This window comes from Callorhinchus milii, unplaced genomic scaffold (genome assembly GCF_018977255.1).
Source record: "Callorhinchus milii isolate IMCB2004 unplaced genomic scaffold, IMCB_Cmil_1.0 Scaffold6, whole genome shotgun sequence".
NCBI lineage: Eukaryota > Metazoa > Chordata > Chondrichthyes > Chimaeriformes > Callorhinchidae > Callorhinchus > Callorhinchus milii.
The window spans coordinates 21494741-21516229 of record NW_024704747.1 but is presented as its reverse complement, the minus strand read 5'-3'; the positions used below and the strand labels follow the sequence as shown (position 1 = coordinate 21516229).

The following is a 21489-nucleotide window of genomic DNA, read 5'->3' as shown; positions in this document are numbered from 1 at the left end:
TAACTAATTTTTGGACCCACTGACACAAAAAACATCAAGCTTAGATGTAGGAAAATTAAATGTCACTTACGTAATCCATTACATGGTGGACGTCAGTGCTATGAATAGTTATGAGAACGTACTCTCAGATAACAACTCCAAGCCCATTTATAACGCACCTAAAAATGCCTAATTTTGGTAGGTCCCCATCTTCACTTAACTGGGATTTCGCTCACCACCGCAGCAGGGGCATGTTTTCTCTTGTGCACTTCAGCAAAGTGCAATAAAGAGAAACTTTCCAATTCTTTTACCTTGCAAAAACATTATCTTTCTCAAAGAAACATCTTCTAAGATCCCCCGTGCTTCCGTTCCTTAATTCACTCAGAGCCGTCAGGAAGAATACACATCAATAAAATCAAGGAACTGAAATGTAAACGAAAAAAAGGACTCAAACAAAAACTTCCAGTGGCTTGAATCAGGACCTGAGCTCCATCAATACATCTGAAGGAAAAGCGCATGAAGCACATTTCACTGCAAGTGACTTTGCAAATTTCCCACACGGGTTCACAGGATACAATAGCGCCTTCCTACAGAGCTTCCTTCCTCTCTGGGTTTCCATGCATGGTATATTCCCAATAAGGAGCTCATGTGTGTTATCCCAGGTCTATAAACCAAGGCATCCTCTTTAAATCTATGCAGTATCAAGTTTGCTAGAAAGGCGATGGGCGAAAAAGAAGAATGTTAATAAACTCCTTTCGGAGACGGCCTGCACTAGTGATATCGCCCCACTGTGCAGTTGTTTCAGAAGTACATTATTAAGATTCTCTGCACATTTTTTTTTATTCAATAAGGAATAAAGTGTTCTTATTTCAGCCTGAAAATGTTTAAATCGAAGAGCTACTGAACTAGCAGGAAGGATTCAAAACTAATAACACCCCATGAAAAGCAAGCACAAGCACTACTGACGGGGCTCAACAGCAATACATCTGATTCACAATCAGTTGTATATTGGTTAGAGCACTCGTTTCGCAAGCAAGAAGACCTGAGTTTGAGTTTCTGAGCAAGTTTCCTTAGTCCACGCGCCTAGCAGCAATAATTGGGAACCCAGTTGTTGGTCGATTGCCTTTCCGGGGGTAATAATCTCTCAAAATAATAATAATAGTAGATTCGTCACTCAATCCACAACTGTTTGTGGGACACCGCTGTGCAAGTTGGTTGCCAAGTGTCGCCTACAAAATATACAGTCAATTCACTTTACAATGTATTCTATGAAGCGCTTTGAGACATGATAAGGTGCTATATTAAATGCAAGGATTAAAGATACCTCACATGCATCTTTTGGGACCATGGTATGTGCCTAACCGCGACTATCCTTGAGTTACTAATGGGATGAGTACATTAGTGCTCCATTGAAACCGTATTGATCTTAGCATCACAATGTTCTGGGCAACTGGGCAGCAAAATACCATATGTAATTCTGGCACCAACGGTTACATAGAGTTACATATTTCTAATAATAATTATCCTTCCATTTGTTATAGAACCTTAAAACACATCATCAAAATGTCTCAAAGCGCTTTACAGGATTTTACTGTGAAGTGTAGTCACTGTATAGTTGTAGGTGAACGTAGCAGCTAATTGGCACCCAACAATATCCCAGAAATAGCCATGAAGTGAGTGTGAATGTGGCACAGATACAGGCCATTTGGCCCAATTAGTCCATGCCAGTGTTAATACTCTCCACAAGTCCTCACTACTCCCACACTCTTCACCTATACCTCTCTATTTCCTTCTCTTTCTATTTTGCATCAAGCATTCATCATCCACCAATACTACAACTACAAGTAAACCTATACTGTCTTGTATCAATAGAAGCTGTGAAGTGCTTTGAGACATTTCCACAATGTGATAAGGCGTTATATCAAGGCTGATACTATCTTACAGCACTGAGGTCTGGGAGCTGAAATCTTAAAACAGGAATCTCGGGGAGTACAGCATTCCATGGAACTAATGGTTATTCATCAACAATTCTGGAAAAATTGCTCCTTCTTTATAATTACTGACCCGCTCTCCAGATCGCATCCCACAAGACATGGGAGTTAATCCATGGATTTGTTAATGGCATTCATTACAGACCAATAGATTAAGCCGAAACTACATGTACTTGTAATAGAGGTATGACTGGACAATATAGGTTAGTCCCTCAGGGTCTATATTTCACAATGCAGCACTGTGAAGGTGTTCAGGCACACACATCAGTGGCACACTAACCTTTCACTGAGTACAGCTTTCTACACAACTTAAAAACGCACTCATCTACTCAGCAGGTTTTAACAGCAGCCGTCCAGATTAGAGTCTTACTGTATCGATCGGGAGGCAGAGAAAATTAATACTTATTTACCAGCTGGTTCACTGGTCTGTAAAGGTGTGCTTAATTTATGTTTGTGCTAATACCACTAAGAACACTGAGAACACAGTATAGTAATGTATGCAATTGCATCTGTATAAACTGACCCTTGATGAAGCATTTATGTCGCCTAAATGCAAGAACTGTGAAACTAATAGAGTGATTAAGGAAATGATAATTATGAATTAGGGACATAATTTATTCACTGCATTTCAGAGTAAATTAAATCAACTTAGTTAAAGAAAACCAAGGGTGTACTTTCATCATTAAGGATTTTCCCCCCACACCCCAGCTTTGCGATGTAGAAGTGGGGTGGAGAGGGGGTGTGGGGGGAGAACAATACACAGTCACGACTCTTTGCAGTATATCCTCTCGAGCGTTTTGAGACTTCCTCACATCATGAAAGGCCATGTATCAAATGTGAGGATTGTTGAATACATCTCCTACCTGACAGGAAATAATTGCATCTAAATTTTCTTTTTCCCCTTCCCCATAGAGGTGTCCCATTTGCATCTGCATTGCACTCTCACATTCCTCACGGTGGCTGGATCAAAGGCAGCACTGGAGAGGACACTTGCCTGAAGGACAACATTAGTGAGGAGGCTGAAAGTTGGTGTTACAGGGGATTGTAACTCCTGTCTTTTCACATCTGGAACCTGGGTCAGAACCAACGCACACTGGGATATAAGGTTCTTCTTCTTTGCCTCGACTGTCGAGAAATATGTCTGGACAGTCAGTCCCAATCTATTTCCCAGGGGATGTATGCACACAGCATAAAGTGTCTGTAATTAATTGCTAATTAGCACAAAGTTGTCAGTTTTGCCCTGAAGCCATAAGGATGCCAGTGAGAGAGAGGAAGCGATCTCGTCAGGGCAGGAAGAGATGTTTCTGAGCCCCAATTGCTAGATAAATAATAATAATAATAATCCTTGCATATGATATAGCGCTTTTCACATCTTCTAGACATCTCAAAGCGCTTCACAGAATATACTGTAAAGTGAATTCACTGTATATTTGTGGGCGAAACGCAGCAGCCAATTGCGCACAGCAGTGTCCCACAAACAGTCGTGGATTGAAGTGACCAATTTTTTTTATTGCTTGAGGGATTATTATCAGGCGTGTGGAGTAAGAAAACTTGCCCAAGGTTTCGTCCTGCCGGGAATTGAACCCAGGTCTCTTGCTCATGAGGCGAGTGAGCTAACCACTGAGCTATAGGACTCCACAGATCCTGAGCCTGAGCCCGAGCACAAAAAGTGGGAAAATACCTAATTTTTCCCAATATAGTTATCGCTCATCCGGATAAGATTCTCTCTCCCCAAAAAAGTCATCTACTTACAATGTCAGTAACACCACATGAACAATTGAACCATGAAAAGAAATGAAGCTTGAACAGGTAAAAAGAGACTCTTTCTAAAGAACTACAATTCAGCCAGATACAGTCCAGTATATGTACAATATTCGTTGAGCTACGACGCAGGTTACAAATATGGTTGGAGCTGATGATCACTGACCAGTGACTCTGAAGTGTGAGAACGTTGTGTGAGGGCAAGATCAGGCTCAGAAGTGACATTCCCTCCCATCATCACAGTTGTCAGTGACATTAATCGTGCGGCTCATATATGAGACCATCCCATGGTAAGAATGACTGCCACCAAGAGGAGCAGCAAGAAAAACTAAAAGGGAAGATTGACAGAAAGGAAGTATTGGGTTGACAAAATAGGGTACTTTACAAGTCTGGTACTGATGCATGTGCATGTCTAAGTTAAAACCACTCAGAAAAATAATACAGCAATAACTTGCAAAAGCAAAATTTTTTGATCGCAAGTAACCCCCAGAGCTCATTGGTAGCTCAGCCTCATCGCTAACGTTATCCGCATCGAGAAGGAGATACGGAGCATCAGTTTGGTGCCAAATGCTGCATAATCAGGCACGTCAGTATCTATCCTGCCACAAGGAAAATGTCATCAGCACAGACACTGGCTACAAAACCATATACTCATAGCTTCCTGCAACCAGTTATCTGCTACCAGTCTGTGAACAGCTCAGTGTCTCACGTACAATTCTTTGCATGGAACAACAGGGCAGAAGCCTGCCATCTGTTTTCTGGTACAGCTCCCTGGAGGAACATAAAGCATTCCAGGCTCTGTTTTATTACTCTGGATCGCTATCAGGAAATGTTCAAGAATACTTCCACCAATGCCTCTGCCAGTAAATTTCTCCCGTGAACTTTCAGTCTCAGAAGGAAAATAATCCTAATAATAATTCTTGATTTAATATAGCGTCTTATCACATCATCAGGAGCGCCTCGTGTCAAAGCGCTTCATGGAATGTATTGTGAAGTGGATTGATTATGTATTTTGTGGGAAAAACGCAGCAGCCAGTTTGCGCACAGCAATGTCCTACAAACAGCCATGGAGTGAGCGACCAATTTTATTTGGGGGAACTGTTGGCCAAGAAACTGGGAGAAACTCTCTTCTCTTTTCAAATATTTCCATGGGAACATTAACATCTCATCTGAAGGACAGCACCTCCAACAATGCAACACCGCCCCCCAGCACGGCATTGAAATGTCATCTTAGACTATGTGATTCCGAGTCCCATCATGGGGCTTGAACCCACAACCTTCTGACTCAGAGGCAAGAATGCTACCACTGAGCTAGGCTGACACCCAAAAGGATGTTTTCAGGAACGTCAAGATTCAGCCAAACCCAAAGTTCTTAAAAGTCATTCCCTGTGTTCTCCGAAAAGCAGAGAGGGGATAGTTGTTGTTACGCATGTGCAATTTTCTTAAGTGATGTAAAACACTAAAGAGATTCAAAGGCAATTGCAGAAAAAAGGAGTTGATGACAGCAATCGCCTTGGATTTTATCACACTTGTGTTTTCCACAGGAAGCAAGAACAGGATGGTACAAAGGCAAGAGCAATGTGCAGAGATGGTCAGTCAAATGATTTTTGGTGCTCTCGCAAATACAAGAAATATTATTATTATTATATAAATTGCTATCGGCGACCACCTTGGCTTGTGTATCTGATGCGTCCAATCCAGGAAGTAAACAGTATCTTGACAGCAGAAAGTCTAGCAAAAAACAATAGCTGATGATCATTGTCTGAATGGCTTTAAATTTACTTCAAATGCACTGAGGCCACAAGAAATCTGAACTGCCAAACTGGTTTCCGTCTTGATGTCAATGCTGGCGATTATCCAGCTCAGAATAGCACAAAGATTCTGAGAGCCATACTTGGGGTTGGCTGGCTGCTCAGCCTCAATGTTGTTATGCTCAGACACATTCCAAACCACGCCGATCAATCTTGGAAACCGAACGTCCCCTTGCTTGGTGCTGCTGTGATTTTTTGATGATAAAATATAATAACAATAATCCTCATATTTGTTACAGTGTCTTTTGGTCGTGAGGATGTCTCAAAACGCTTCACAGGATACACTGTAGTATCACCGTATAGAGGTAACTGCTTTATTTGGGAATCCCTCTCCCCTTTCTGAGCCCAAAGCATTATATTGACCACATTTCCACCTGCTAAAATGGCCATTGATTCAACCTGCGGATTCAGCAAGTCATCCTGGCACACATGTGGTATACAAATGTGCAGGCTGAGGTTCACATTAGCTTACAGTGTCTGCAGACATGTACACAGAATGTTCTTGTTGCTTGTTTGGGAAATAGCTAAGCTAAAATATATATTTTGACATTTTGGCTCTCGCTTACGCTTTCTGAATTTTATGAGACGTCTTTGCCTCTGGCTCAAGCTCAAGCAGAAACAGCAAAGGTCACGAAATAAGATTCAGTTATCAATGAGGCAAAGTTGGCGCTTTAAATCAGTAAAAGTAGATAAGATTCTGTAGACAGATGTTTCCTGAATTTTTGTCCTGTGGGTAAGAGAAAGGCTTCATCATAAGCAGATGTTGATTTAACAGGGAAAGTATTGTTTCTGACAGTATGCAGTATCAGTCCTTTGGGGATATTAAATCTACAGCCTTACTAACAGTATAGCTTGGGCCAGCCCCCAGCATCATCAGTACATGGTTCACATCTGTACACTGGGACACTGATGGCAGCATGAGCTGAGGCATTGCTGACAACGTCCCTCCCTCCATTGACTAGATAATTGGTAAAGATTGCTGGGATCCCCGAAGGCAACTCCTTGCTGCTTGAGGTCTTCCAGCTGAGAGATAGCTCTGCAAAAGCAGCAGGAAACACACACGGCTTCATAAGAGCTTTGCAATACCGCAAGGCAACTATGTTGCATAAACTCAGACACGGAGATTTTGGCTTTAAGCTCTGTTCGTAGAGAGTCGTGACTTTGTGCAATGAATTACGATGGTAGCAAATTGTATCAGCAAATTCAAGAGGGAATTGGATAGCTATTTGGCAAAGAACTCAATTGAGTGGTGTGAAAGGTACATCATTGTCTTTTATTTAAATTTTGGGACTCGCCAGATGTTTTTTGTTGCACCTGTACTTTATTACATGTGCATCAGTTATAATTCTCATAAGATTCTGAATCTTGATAAGGTTCTGAATAACCATGTTATTACATCTCCCTCACAAATAGAATCTCCACTACCTTCGTGATATGTTTGTGTCTGAGTCTCAGAGACAATGCTATATAAAGCATTCCACCATTCACTGTACATAAACAGATTAATTTCTCCAGAGTTTAACTGAAGTTATCTTAAACCTCTGGCACATGTCATTGGAACTACAATTCATTAAAAATTAAAAAGAAAATTCGACTGATGCAAAGCATTCCTTTGTGTTAGGATTGTCTGCGCTGTGCCCTATGAGATTCTGTTGCCAGCCCTATAGAGATACGGAATTGGTAGTTCACATCTTGCAATGTTAGCGGAGTATCTACAAGTAAGGAGTTACCAGATAAGAGGGGTATAAATCTACCGAGGAGAGTGCAATACGAATGTGGTTTGCAGTAATCTTCTTGTTTGATGGACTGACAACATGGGGTCATCAATTCTCAGTTTGGTTTGGATACTCCTAAGCACGGTGATGGGTTTCCGCATATGTCAGACACCCGGCTGACCCCAAAAAATATTACTCAAAAAATCAAGGAGAAGTTAGAAAAACACAAACAACACCAGAGAGGATGCTTCAAACCTAGTGTAACAAGACCACTGAAAGGCTGCTGCAGTACAAAGGTGATCATCAAAAAAANTATTTTGCAAACCAAGCAAAACACAGCTGTTGACTTTTCTGCGGAAGGACATTAGCCATGAACTTGCAACCAATTCTAACCAAATATTTAAGAAGTGAGAGACAATGAGTTCAACCAATTGTAGTGCAGTACACTTGGCCACGGAGGTTGAGGAGTGCAAGAACAGTAAAAGCATTACTGAGGCAATCCTGTAATTTCAAGCTGCTTGATAGAGGAGGCAGAAAGGATATAAATCCTAGGATGCTGAATTCCTGACTGTGGTTTTTATTACTGCTTTTTATTCCATACAGACTGAGAACAGTGAGTATAATTAGTGTTAAGTTTAAGCACTGAGACCATAGCCAAACTCCATATATGCGAATATATCTCATGGGCTGAACAAGGGTGTAAATTCAACTAGTAAAGATACTAAGATGAGTAATCTTAGTTAAAGGTCTTAAGTCTCCCGGATGAGGTCAAGACACCAGATAATCGCACTTTAAAATAATTGTTTCCAGAACACGCTGTCAGATCAGTCATCAACACTCCCATATCAAAATCAAGTTTTTTCTTTTTGATGGCTTTTTCCCCCTCCCCCCTGTCGGCATTATCCACGATACCTTGGGAACAAGCCTTCCTGTGCAAACAAAGCTGGAATCGTGAAACTAAGCATGTAGCTAATCGCTTTCCTGGCATGTTCTCACTCATGTGTACATGTGGCAATGATGCAGAAAGGCAGTCAACTAATATTCATGATGCATGAAAGGGGAGACTAACTTTCCAAAAGTTGTTAAAAAAAACACTGTATATTTCTGAGTGATCATACTGAGGGAGCAGCCCACCCATGTTGTCTGTTCAATAAGATACATCATGGACCCATAATCCCCAAAATAGGCAATCCTTTTTAAAGCCATCGAAAACGTTCGAACAAGGCACCAGCTTTTCAAATCACTGTGTTTTAGTGTGCCTCAAATTAAAAGCATTTCATAAATCGAATTATCCTGAAGCTTCGTCAATCCAAGAATTCAAGTTAATATGTCAAAAGTAAGACAAGAGGAATAGAGGTGCAAAGGACAATTTTAGAACAGAGGCCAAAAAAAATTTTCTTTACCAAGAGGGTTAATTAGTGACTGGAACAGGTTGCCAGGAAAGGTGGTTGAGTCCAGAACACTGGACTCATTTAAAGAACAGTGTGATGCTGTGATGGGAGGTCAGTATTGTGGACATTCTGGAAGGTTGATACCCGCAAAATGTTGTAAATACAGAGGAATCCTTGAACTTAAAACCAGAGTCCCTAAAGGAAAGGCAGATATAGAGTGTACTAGCTGTACTTTAATCATTTTAGGCAGAGAATTTAAAAGAATACAAAAAAATAATTAAATTGTAGTTCCATGAGTTAACTTACAGATGGTAAATCCTGTATCATGCCGGATAATCCCCAAATCATATTTATTTCAAACAACTAGACTCTTTCCCACATGTTATATGGAAGTAATAATGCACCTTATAAAATTACAATGTAATTGACTGATGATCCCAAATAAACACAGTCATGCGCTTCCAACTGGCTGAATCCCATTTGCCAGAATTGCCTGAGGATATTTTTCTAAACCATCATATTGAATTTCTTGCCCCTCCCAACCCCCCACACATGGTATCTCACCAGCGTTATTTATAGTCTTTCACACGCCTGAAATAAACACTGATTCCACTGCCGATTGTGTAGCAATTGACTGCTGCGTTTCGCCCGCAACCTATACAGTCAATTCACTTTACAGTATATTCTGTGAAGTTCTTTGAGATGTCTCAATGACATGATAAGTTGCTGTATGAAATGCAAGGATTATTATTATTAATGATATTATAAACGAAAGCGTAATTTTGTTCAATTCAAATAGGTGCTATAATAACTATAAGGCCCCTCAATCAAACTTCAAGTTACCTTTTCATTTTAAATGATTATTTAAAAAAATAACGACAATAAAATACTTGCAACTACAACCCGCACCGTTCCATTCACATTGTATTCTTTCCAGCTCAAGGAGCTGTTGCACAGAAAACCAGGCATTTCAGCATTGGAGGCAATGACAAGGCCCATGTGTTTACCCTGTGCTAGCTCCCCAGTTAAGCTAACTATTTAAAACCATTTCTCCACTCTTTACCCCATTTCCTACTTGTGGGTTCAAGCCTCATGTTGGAACTTTGATCCCATAGTATAGTGGAGTCCTGTAGCTTAGTGGTTAGAGCACTTGCCTCGCAAGCGAGAGGACCTGGGTTTGATTCCTGGGCAGGGGGAAACATTGAGGAAGTTTCCTTACTCCACACCCCTGTTTATCTAGCAGTAAGTAGGAAACCGTTATTAGTTGATTGGTGGATAGTTTTATCGGGGGGGCAGTAATAATCCCTTCAAAAAAAATTTGGTCAAGACTGTTTATGGGACACTGCTGTGCGCAATTAGCTGCCGTGTTTCACCCACAAAATACACAGTCAATTCACTTTACAGTACTCTATATTCGGTGAAGTCCTATATCAAATGCAAGGAACATTATTATTATTATATGCTGATACGCCAGTACAGTACAAGGATAGTGTTGCATTGTCAGAGGAGCCATTCTTCAGACGATATGTTAAACTGAGATCCCACCTTCCTGTTCAAGTAGATTTTATAGATCTCGTGGCACTATTCAAAAAGAGGAGGTCTAGCTAAAAATGCCCCAGATGAAAAAAAGAATTGGTCATTCACAACCGAATTCCGGGTTTCAGTATCTTTCTGTGTAATTCTATGTCATGTTTACTACACTTCAAAATAACTCATTGTGTGGAGTGCTCAAGATGTTTCCACATGTAGAGCCAATGTGATAGCCAACCGGAAGATCAATATTTCTTGCCCTTGGTAAATTCTGATGTTCTGTAAAATTTTGTCCCCAAGTACCAAACAGAGCGGGGGAGGAGGGAAATTAAAATAAATAAGAACATGCAGGACTCCAGCCCAAACTATTTTATGCCCTTTTCCCAACTAAGCTGCTTGAACAAATATTTGCTATCTCTAGCTCTCAGCCACCCAGTGAGTCAGAGAACATTACTGGGAAATAGGCCAATCCAAACTCCCCTGAGTGTGAAACCGATATCTTTTCCCTTTAATAAGAATAGTTATTTTCACATCATAAGAGAGGCTTCGGCAGCCCTCTGTCAATAAGCAACTTGCATTCGTTGCATTCACTTTGTGTAAAAGAACATCTGAAAACTCTCGACCAATATCTCCTCGTATCTTGGCGTGAAGAAAATCCACACACAAACAGAGGCAAACTGTCAGGCAGGAGCCAAGTCATGAAGAGTGGCTGAGAAAGTTACTGAACACGAAGAGAGATCAGAGATAAACATGAGGAATAAACTCTAAACAAGTGTAGTTATCTCAAATCAGGAAAGGGGAGATCGGTGGGAGGCTCAAAGAGGGAGGGAGAGAGAGTAAATGGTGGAGATTTGACAAGAGAGAATTTGGCAAGACAAGAATTAGAAGAGGAAAAGTAAAACTATCCAAATCTGATCCCAAGAAATTGAATACAGCACTTATACAGCATTTTCCACATGTCTTTTGACATGTAATGATGTCTCGAAACTTTATAAAGACAGAGAGAAGCCGGAACTAGAAAGGAGGGAGATAGCTGTAGGCGCAGTCAAAGAGATAGGTCTTTAGATGGGTTTTTATAGTGGGGAGGGGGGTAAGAGAGAGAGCAAGGCAAAGGGATTTTGGAAGAGTTCCAAAGGGTGAGGGCAAAGTGACTGAGGGCATTCCTGCTGATTGGAGGGAGTGGAAGGGTTGGAGGAGATCCCAGAGACAATGTGGGTCAAAGTCATGAAGGCATTGAAAACTCGGCACTCTACAAGTTCCAGACCTCATCCAGACCTCCAAAGCCTATATTCTGTCTCACAATAGTTCCTGTGTATCCAACATCTGATCCTTACCAGACTTCATTGGCTCCCTGTCATTTTGCAGTAGGAGACACTGTCAGACACTGAGCTGGAGCCTGGTGGAATCAACACGAAAAGAACATGTCAAAGAACATGGAGCAGTTGAGTTTGGATAGCTTATAGTGTGGCTCGAGCCACAGTTTGTCTTAGTAATGATCCCAACGTAGATGATTATACCAGTGTAATGCAATATAGATTTCCATTCCCATAGCCTTGAGATTTTAAATGGTTAAACCAGTTATTTTATAACTCTTTAGGTGTAATATTGGACACCACGTCAGAGTCTTGCCAAGTCTTTAGCACAATTGGATCCTGATAAATCCAACTGTTTAGCTAAGAAATGTTATGTTTGGAGCAAGATTTCCACGAAATACAGACGGAAACAATCAAATGGCAAATCGCCTCACTGCAGCCCATTTAATCACTCACTCGATAGTTTAAACACAGAGGTTTTACAGAGAGGAGACTACAGAAACATAGCTCCATTACTTGGCCGAAGAGAGCAGCATGTTAACTGGATTTAGTGTGCTGTGTTTGAAATGGAGCAGATAATTGGGGGCATATTATTCTTGGGTGACAATGAAATATTACATTCAGATTACAATTAGGTTGGTCTTTGCTCGGATGAGGTACCATATGTGTTCATCTGGACTCAGCTACAGTAAAGTTGTCCGCTTTTGACAGTACAGATTCAAAGGGGGTCATATTATCTACTCAACATCCAATAATCTGAAATGTTGTTAAGAAGACGTTCATAACTTCACTTTGTATTTCATAAATCAGTTTAGAACTGCTGCTATATAATGGGAACGTGTATGGACGGCTAGATAATAATAATGATCCTTGCATTTGATATAATGTCTCATCACATCTTCTAGACATCTCAAAGTGCTTCACAGAGGATACTGTAAAGTGAATTGACTGTATGTTTTGTGGGCGAAACGCAGCAGCCAATTGCGCACAGCAACGTCCCGCAAACAGTCATGGATTGAGTGACCAAATTTGGATTGAGTGACCAAAATGACCTAGGTATCTACTGAGCAAGAAGTTGGCCTGAAACCCCAGGCCCAGCAAAAATCATTACCTCAAATTTAATCTGTTTAAAATTAAGTATCTATGTCCTTTTCTAGTTAAGAAATTCTGTAGGGATAAATTTGGTTTATTTTCATATTAAACGGCCAGTTCCTTGGATCAGTCTAGGCAAAGATCTGGGCAATGTAATCAGCAGTGAGTGATCATGACCACTGACCTTAATATGGCAGTGAGTTGCTAAACTAAGATAGAAGTTTATATCCAACTAACATCTGTCAATAGTTTTTCCAGTTTCACGTAAATGCCAGACAGCAGGATATGAATGGATTAGTCACAATTTTTCAATTTCTCAATAAGTCCCCGACACAAGAAACTTACTGCATTCAGTGGGTTGCAGTATCCCTTGCTGCTATTGAATATTAATTATTACCATTAAATAGGTAAACAGGGTGCAGCTTTCCAGGAAAGTGTGTGCCTCCCAGACAAGGGAAATTTCTAGTGCGTAGGGCGAACCCTAACACAAACTGACATACCATATGTGGAACTCACAGAATGTCTTAGATAACCTTTAAGCAAGTGTCGGACTGGGAAAGCAGCCAACCAACAGTAAATTGTTACTGTTGCATTTTCTAATGGACATGTTCATAGCAGTGGGGTGGACATCCTTGAGGTCATTCAAGCAACTGATTTTTATGTGCTGGGATAAATAAAGCAAGACAAGAAAGGGACTAAAGGTTTAGCGAAGCCCAGCCATAAACCGCACCAGCTTCAGAAAAAGATCCACTGAGGATGTGCAACATGGGCAGGCAAAGTTTACAGATAAATATTGTGTTTGGTACCATCAGATTCCGCTGGTGAGCCCGTTACAAAGCCTGCTGCAAAAGCTGAAATGCATGGAGCACAGTGTTTCCACATTTTCTGTGGGTCGGTGACTCACTCGATAAACACGTTAGTGGTTTGATGTGTGCAGTGCCATTTTAAAAACCGGAAAAAGTTACAAGGCTGGCAAGAAATGGTCTGACCACTACACATGCTCCCAGCTGCCCTGGCCTCATTCGAACGAACAGCAGACCACAGAACTGGAGATTGTACAACTGTCAGCTAAATCCTGCAGGAGAAGACACCAATTAACACTTATGTGGCGCCTTTCATGTAAAGCATCTCAGAGTGCTCCACAAAATGAGAATCCTTTCAAATGAAATGGGTGATGTGTGGTCAAACATGCCAACTAATTCCTCCAGCAACAGATAAGGTGCATCAGTATCCTCACTGTGAGTCTTTACAGATTGTTTTGATGAGGACACGTTTACCAATCTGTTTGGTAAACGTGTCCTCATCAAAACAATTTGCAAAGCTGTAATTTTTTTTTAATTCATGCAAAGATTAAATTGTAATGTTTCAAGTTCTCTCTCCCTCTCTCACCGAATTCAAGAAACACACAGGAACACAACAGTTTTTTACAGAAAATGATAAAAGTCAGCAAAACATTTATGATGCAACACAGTAAATCTCTTGGTGTGCGCTAGGCTATTCAGCTCTTTTTACATTTAGTCAATCTGCGACTGTGGGCTTTAAGCAACTGTGATCAAATTTAAAAAATTTAAATTACATTGTAAGCAATAAAATGTCACCGCTTACTTATAAGAGTATGGAGACGTTTAGTGAATGAAGCAGAATAGATCAGTGCAGAATATTGGATTCCCCACTGTTAACAAACAGAGAAGAACAGTCCTTTTGTCAAACTAATACCAGCTCTGGATAAAGGTGCATTACAGTGCATTACATTCAGGAATTGAAAAGCCTCCATTGTCAGTATCCCAATGGATCTGTCACAGAGTAAGAAATGTAACTCCTCTGATCGCAGTCTGGGGTAGTGCCAGAAAGTGAGAGGGAAGAACAAATCAGTGATCACCTTTTCACAGCCAGTTACACACTGTAATAATCCTAATAATAATTACAACCCTTACATTTGATAAAGCGCCTTTTGCATGAGGATGTTTCAATGCGCTTCAAAGGATAAACTGTAAAGTGTAGTGACAATGTGTGTTTTGTAGGTGAACTTGGGAGGCACCTTAAAGTACCCAAGGACACCAAAGATCCCTAAAGCCTCACAATGGGGAAAATGTTTGCTTTGTAAAGTAAAAATATTTCAGGGAAAGTGGATCTTGATGGATGAGCGAATTACAGTCACCATTATCTGTACGTGTTTGTTTGAATCCAAGAACACTCTTCAGACTCCAACGTTTCCATAACACAATGGAAATCGCCCAAATCACTACCCAGTGGTGTAATTGTAAATGACTGTGGTATCCTGATAACGGGACTGTTACTAGGTCCCTGAGGTAGTGACTGACCTCCACTCAGGATCTCCCCGCCCCCGTAGCACAGATCGACCCTTGACGTTTCTAACTTACGTAACTTGTTTCCTCCCAGGGAGATGTTTGCACTGTCAGGCCATTTACCTATGTGGTAGACTCCAATCCAGTCAGTGGGGTCCACCTCTTCTTTAATATCCCAGTAGATGATCAGATTCTGGGCTTGCCCGAGCGAGTACTCGTACATGCTGGCGGTCAGGCTGGAGCGGCTGTCTGATGTCACCAGGTCCGTGTCGCTGTTCGCTCTGTGGAAGTTCATGCTCTCGGCCACAGTGCTCTGGGAGGTCAGGCTCTGCAGATTCTCAGGACTCAGTGTGTATCGTAGCTGAGGGTTTCTGCGTCGGCTGAAGGGCAAGTGTTCCCTGGTGGAGCTTGCCATTGCAACTGGGTCTTGAGGTCAACTTGTCGACTTGTCAAATCTGTGGAAGAGGAGGCGAGGGAAAAAAACAACACATCAGCTAATGCTTTTAAGGGAACAGGATCTGTTGACTGACCGACCTTAGGAATATGTAATTTTAACAGACTTCAAAGTGGTCTCATACTGACCTGCAGGAAACCACATTGCTTATTAATATGCACATCACAACAAGATGCAGAATAGCTTTGACTATTAATCATAAACAATAATAATAATCCTTGGATTTGGTAAAGGGCCTTTCACATCGGAATGACCGAAAGCACTTAATAACGAACCACAGAGGGAAGTAAAAAGGGATACAGGGACTTTATTCACCTGTGCATTATTATAGACATATCCTTTATACAGGCATCAGATCTCAAGCACGTGGTTTATTCTAAGAAAGACATACAGACTTCTACTGGAGGAAATGACCTTACTGTAGCTTTGAGGAGATAACAATTTAATGTGGATCATGCATGTAACCAATTCTACAATCATGTGAGCCTTCCCACATTATTCTTACATGCAAAGGAACGAGCAGCTCTGCTTGAACCACATTCAGACCACACTCTAAAAATAGCAGCTGTTATTCAGCAAGCATGGCAAGGTATGTATCAAGTAACTTAAGCAGTGGTCCTGAAACATTCCCCTAAAAGGAATGCCCCAATTAACGATGTGCCCACATCAAACTGGCATAGATCATGTTCGCAAGCAGATGACACAGCTTAAGCCCATCTTAAGCATCAAGAAACAGATGTAAGCGGGCAGCTACCAGCAACCAGTTTCTGAAAGAACGAACGCTGGCTCATTAGTGCTGAATGTCTATTAAGGATTACTAAATTCTTGGTGTACACATTACAACGTGTGATTATTTAGAAATAAATACTGTAACCCCATGGAAATATGCAACATTCTTAAAGGAGAACAGCTGTCTTCAGTGGTCCTTTGAAATGCAGGTCACTGTTGAGTGTCCTGGTGTGTAGCAAACCGTTCCAAACTTCATTGTCTGACAAAGGGTATCTTTGGAAATTAGACAGTTTAAACCGACCACAGAATTAGCAATTCTGCTCATTTACTGGTGCCTGTGTTATTAGAATAAAAATAAAACCCCATGAAAGAAACAGAAGCAAAGGAAGTGATTAGCAGCCCACGTACCACTTTGAATATTCTGATGTACCACTTGAAGTTTGACACCATGAACCTTATTTTGCAGTCGCACTTAAAACCTACTACTGCTCCACACACATGCACACACACCAACAGGGTTAATGATTCAGGAAGTTAATTACTTTTAATGTAACCTTCCTTTGCTCAGATACTCGCATCTGCTTCGCATTCCCTGGTCGTGCCAGAACACATTTCCTGCAACATTCCACATGAAAAACTACTCGGAAAATGTTATCAGCCCAATAAATACCACCTGCATAGACCTCGGCAATGCATGAAAGCTATGTATTCATGGGGTGGGGAGGGAAAAGAGAATGTGGAAAGAATACTAGCACACAGCTACGCAGATATCAAGCTACCACCACGGGAATCGTTGAAAGCTAAGTCTGTGTTCAATTTCTACTTGCAATAGGTTTGAGAAGTCCATTAAGTTCTCCAGAGACCAGGCAATTTCTAAATTAGGTCAAGATCTACAGAGCCAGCAAAACAAGCTGCAAATTACTATGTTCATACTGAGCGATAAGGAACAGTCCTTTGTGTCCCACCTGCTTATAATCCGTAATGCCCCATGAAAATCTTTGTATCGTATGCAGATTCCTCCATATCCAACACCAACAATTTGTGAGGCAGCAGAGAGAACAAATAAATATCTACTGTTCCTTACAAACAATCGCAGTGTTGGTGTTTTATATTTTACTTGAAATATTCTAAACTGATTGACAGGGTTCATTTAAGAAACTTGATGCTGCAATGGGAAGATGGTAGGGTGGTGGTGTGGGAGAATGGGATCAAATGTCCGAAGGGCCTACATGATTCGATAGTCTCTTGTGACTTGCTCTTAGCCCCAGATGACGAAGTACAGATAATAAAGTACTCTATATGAAGCCGCGGAAGACACAGCCTCCTACCAGCCCTCCCTTCCATGTCTTCCACAAACATCACAAGCAAGATTGTGGGGCCAACCCACGGTGAAGGGCCAGCATGAATCTATGTTCTTCATTTTTTGGGGGGGTTAAATGGGTGTCTGATACATAATGGAAACTCATCACGATGCTCGAGAGTAAGCAAACTAAACTGAGAATTCTATGCATCCTACCTACACGTGGAAATTCCAGAGATGGATGTTGAAATGGAATGCGCACTCTCTCCCTGAAGGGTTGCACGCTGCTTACCTAATTCGGGAAAGGATTAGGCCCAGGTTGGCATGAGCCAAGGCTTGGGAACCCCAGGGTGTGTGATGGGGTAACTGCTGGTCTAACCAGCTAACCTTGCCACTGATAGCACTGTGCTGTCATCAGCAGCGCCCTGGAATACTGCGGACCTGCCTGGCTCAGGAACCGGAATACCAAGACCACCACAGAGGCGGCTTTGATTACATAATTCCGTTGTCAAACATGCCATCTTAATAAGTCTCTCAAGGGAGAGACGGGCAGATTCACAGGGAGAGATACACAGAAAGAGCCCGAGAAAGAGAGAGGAGTACACATACACAAAGCGATAAAAGGACAAAAACATACAAACATGAAGTGAGACACATACATACAGTGGGAGACAGACAAACATACACACAAAAAATGAGAGAAAGCAAAAGATGGAGACAAACACACAGAGAAAGAGATAGACTGAGAAAGAGTGAGAGAATGAGAAAGAAAGCTACTGGTTCTGTGGGTTTGAATGACGCTGACAGACCTGAAGCAGATGATTAACATTCCCACAACAGATCATTCGTCAAATCTAATCTTGCAAAAGGCACGCTCCCATATTCTTTAAAAAGAATGAACTGTAAGGAACTAAATCTCATTATTCTAATGTAACAAAGGATTAGCATTTTATGTAAAAGGTTAATTATTTTCCCTCTTGAGTAAATCCCTGCCACCAATCCACTAATCCCAATCTTTCTATATTATTTATCCTGATTCACTATTACAGTCTGGAAAATGAAAGCCTTCCTTTCATTAATAATGCATGATCCAGTTTTCTATTTGCTATTTCTTTTACTTCTTTGTTGTTTTTGGCCCTTGTTTATAACCCACTCTTTGAATTAAATGCCAACCTCCGATTTATCAGTTTGTCCAACTTATCCATCATCCGATCTAATTGTCACCAACTACACAAGCCTGGAACACAAAGCAGGCAAGGTTTCTCCGCCAACTACCCCTCCCTCAGTGCAGGGCCACTCAACTCTAGAGACAAGTACTCAGTATTATGGAGACGCCAGTAAAGAGTGCGGCTGAGTCAATTGCTCTGCGAGCCGCTTGAATTTATTTTCCCCCTCAATAAATAATCTCATTCCCTTTTACCCTACCATACACAAAATAATATTAATAAATTGGTCACTTCAATCCACGACTGTTTGTGGGACACTGCTGTGCGCAATTGGCTGCCGCGTTTCGCCCACAAATATACAGTCAATTCACTTTACAGTATATTCTGTGAAGCGCTTTGAGACGTCTCAAATCCACGCTAAGGTGCTATATCAAATGCAAGAATTATTATTATTATATCCCTTCATAATCTTGAGTCTACAAACTGTGATGCAGTGTCAAAGTAGTAATGCATACATTCTGATATAACCGACCTCACTAGTCGATAGCCCAACCTTCCGACCAAAAATGAATCATTGCGTCAATTATAGTGAGCAGTAGTGGACTAACTCATAACCATAATATAAGTAAAGTTTTTTTTACAGTCAGCAACCGATACACTTTTCATTTGCATGTAATTATATGTTAAGCTACAACTAACAGCCATAGCCACAAGGCTACTGAACAACCCCTTCTGCTGATTAATTTAGGTCATTCTCGAAGTTCATAGCGCGCACAATTCTAGCTTTGTGCAGAAACCCGCGGCGTACTGTAGGAGGCCTATGCAAAACAGGTCATATGAAAATGAGGAACCAGTCTAAGATATTTATAGATTGTCCAACTATAAACTGCTGTGGGATTCGAGAATTAAGTATTCTGTAGCCATTATGAACCATCTAATTGGTTGTGTGACGTCTTTGGCACAGGTGGTCTGTGCTGTGAGATGACTGAAGGTACTCTGGAGAGATTTATGTTATGTCTGCACAACTGGATCAAGGCCATCTGAGCTAACATTTCAGACTCTTGATTGCTCATTGTCATTGGAAAGTAAGTGCCAAACACTAAGTGTTGGATTTGCTTCCCGGTTTCTAACCACGTCACACACACAGAAAATGTTTACTGATAGACTGGAAGCTCTGTGGGTCACATAACCATCACCTCTACGTTGGGGCGGCAGCAATTTGAATCTGTACATCTTTCTGGCCAACCTCACATTCAGACATTGGCACAGAGAAACCTCTGTGGAGAGGAGTCTCACACACTTCCTTGTTCTGAGACGCCGCAAAACATTTTTGTTCAAATAAAAAAGGCAAAGATGTTTTTAGCATTTACAAACCATAGCTGCATTGATATAAGTTCTTCAACATCAAAGTTAAACATCAAAAACTGATCAGAAACAAACTTATATTATATTAAAGGTGCGTGAAGAATCATCAATAACTGTCATTCTTTGGTGATTTTGTTTTAATGTTTTTCAACACTGGCGGCTGATGGACAGGTGACAGCGTGAAGATTTTCTTAAGTCCTTAAAATAAAATAAAACATCATAGAAAATTGAACAATTGATCGAATTCCAGCATTAAAAAGTGCAGTTTCACAAACTGTTTTTTTCACCAATACTCCAAGCACGCTCCAAGGCAAGAAAAAAAGATAAACTAGTTTCTAAAATAGCTTGCCCATCTTTCAATTGGATTTTAAAATAACGTGGTCGATTTTTAAAACAGTCAGTAGTGCATGAAGTACCCTTTGTTAATTTTGAGGATGGGAGGTTGATGTTAGAACACGTGCACGACAGTAATAAGTGAACCTGCTGACTGTCTATGTTTTAATTTAGCTGACAAGCTCAGCTAGAGGCTGCTGGTAACAGCAATGCTCTCCCAATACCGAAGCATCAGACAGATAGGAGAGCGGTAATAATGAGGAATACCAATAACACTGAAAACCCCATGTGTGCAACAAGCTTCAGAATTATCAAGTACCTAATTTGCACGAAATCTATGATAACCGGGGATATTAACATCAAAAAAACCTGGAGCACTCCCTCAGAATGTCATGGGGGTGGTGGGGGTGGGGGGAATGGTTGCTAATTTTAAGTTGTAGCAAATTTTTATAGACTTTATAATACAATTTATGATTAAAATCCCCTGCAAAAAACTGGCCATGCAGGTGCCAAGTCATGGAAATGACTCATTCTGCTTGGACTTTGAGGCCGATGATGGATAGGGAAGAAAGATAAGGAAAAGCAATGAAAATGGAGATCTTCAACCCAGAGCATGCATGCCTTCTGCTGGCTGAATTTTAAATGGAAGCATCAGCTCATAAAACATATCAGTAGGTTTCCCCCCCACCCCCACAGATAATTAGCAAATGCTGTTTTGTTACTAGACTTCAATAATCATTCCCTGTTTCTGTCTATCAGTTACATACGCTGTATTCTTGGAGATGCTGTCCTTGGATGAGACGTTAAACCAAGGTCCCATCTACATCAAATGCAAGGATTATTATTGTATTATAAAATTATATTAATACTATACAGTCATACCTGACTACCATGTCTGAGTTCCATGCAGCAAATGTCTCAGCACTCAGATGATCTGCCTCGCTGCAATAATCATAAACTCATTAGTAAAATTGATTGGCGCTGTCTTCAATCAATACGTGTAGGTTCCACAGGGTCGATCTATGCCTTTTTAGAGTGAGGGGGGAAGGGTCTGGTTCTTATCTTAGCCCTTAAAGATTTTGATGTCAAATCCCCTTATTGCATTCAGACTGCATTACTGATCAAGCGGATTTAAAACTAAGCAAGAGTATGGTTTCCTTCTTTGCATTTGCAGTGTAACCTACACTGAGTGTCTTTTTTTAATGTTTGTTTGCTGAATCTGATCTTGGAGCAGAAACTCTATTCTCTTAAGT

General features: G+C 40.9%; 1 protein-coding gene across 3 annotated transcripts in view; it reads right to left on the bottom strand.

The window, feature by feature from the left end:
* hecw2b (HECT, C2 and WW domain containing E3 ubiquitin protein ligase 2b) overlaps positions 1-21175 on the bottom strand; it is a 72225-nt gene extending 51050 nt beyond the window's left edge. For 2 of the 3 annotated variants that reach the window (XM_007890179.2, XM_007890180.2), the window contains exon 1: positions 15013-15423. In XM_007890179.2, coding sequence (XP_007888370.1) covers positions 15013-15304 — 292 coding nt within the window. In that variant the 5' untranslated portion in view covers positions 15305-15423. Of the gene's footprint in view, positions 1-15012; positions 15424-21118 lie in introns of those variants that run through there. The other variant, XM_007890178.2, reaches the window with a different exon arrangement.
* Positions 21176-21489: the final 314 nt, after the last annotated feature.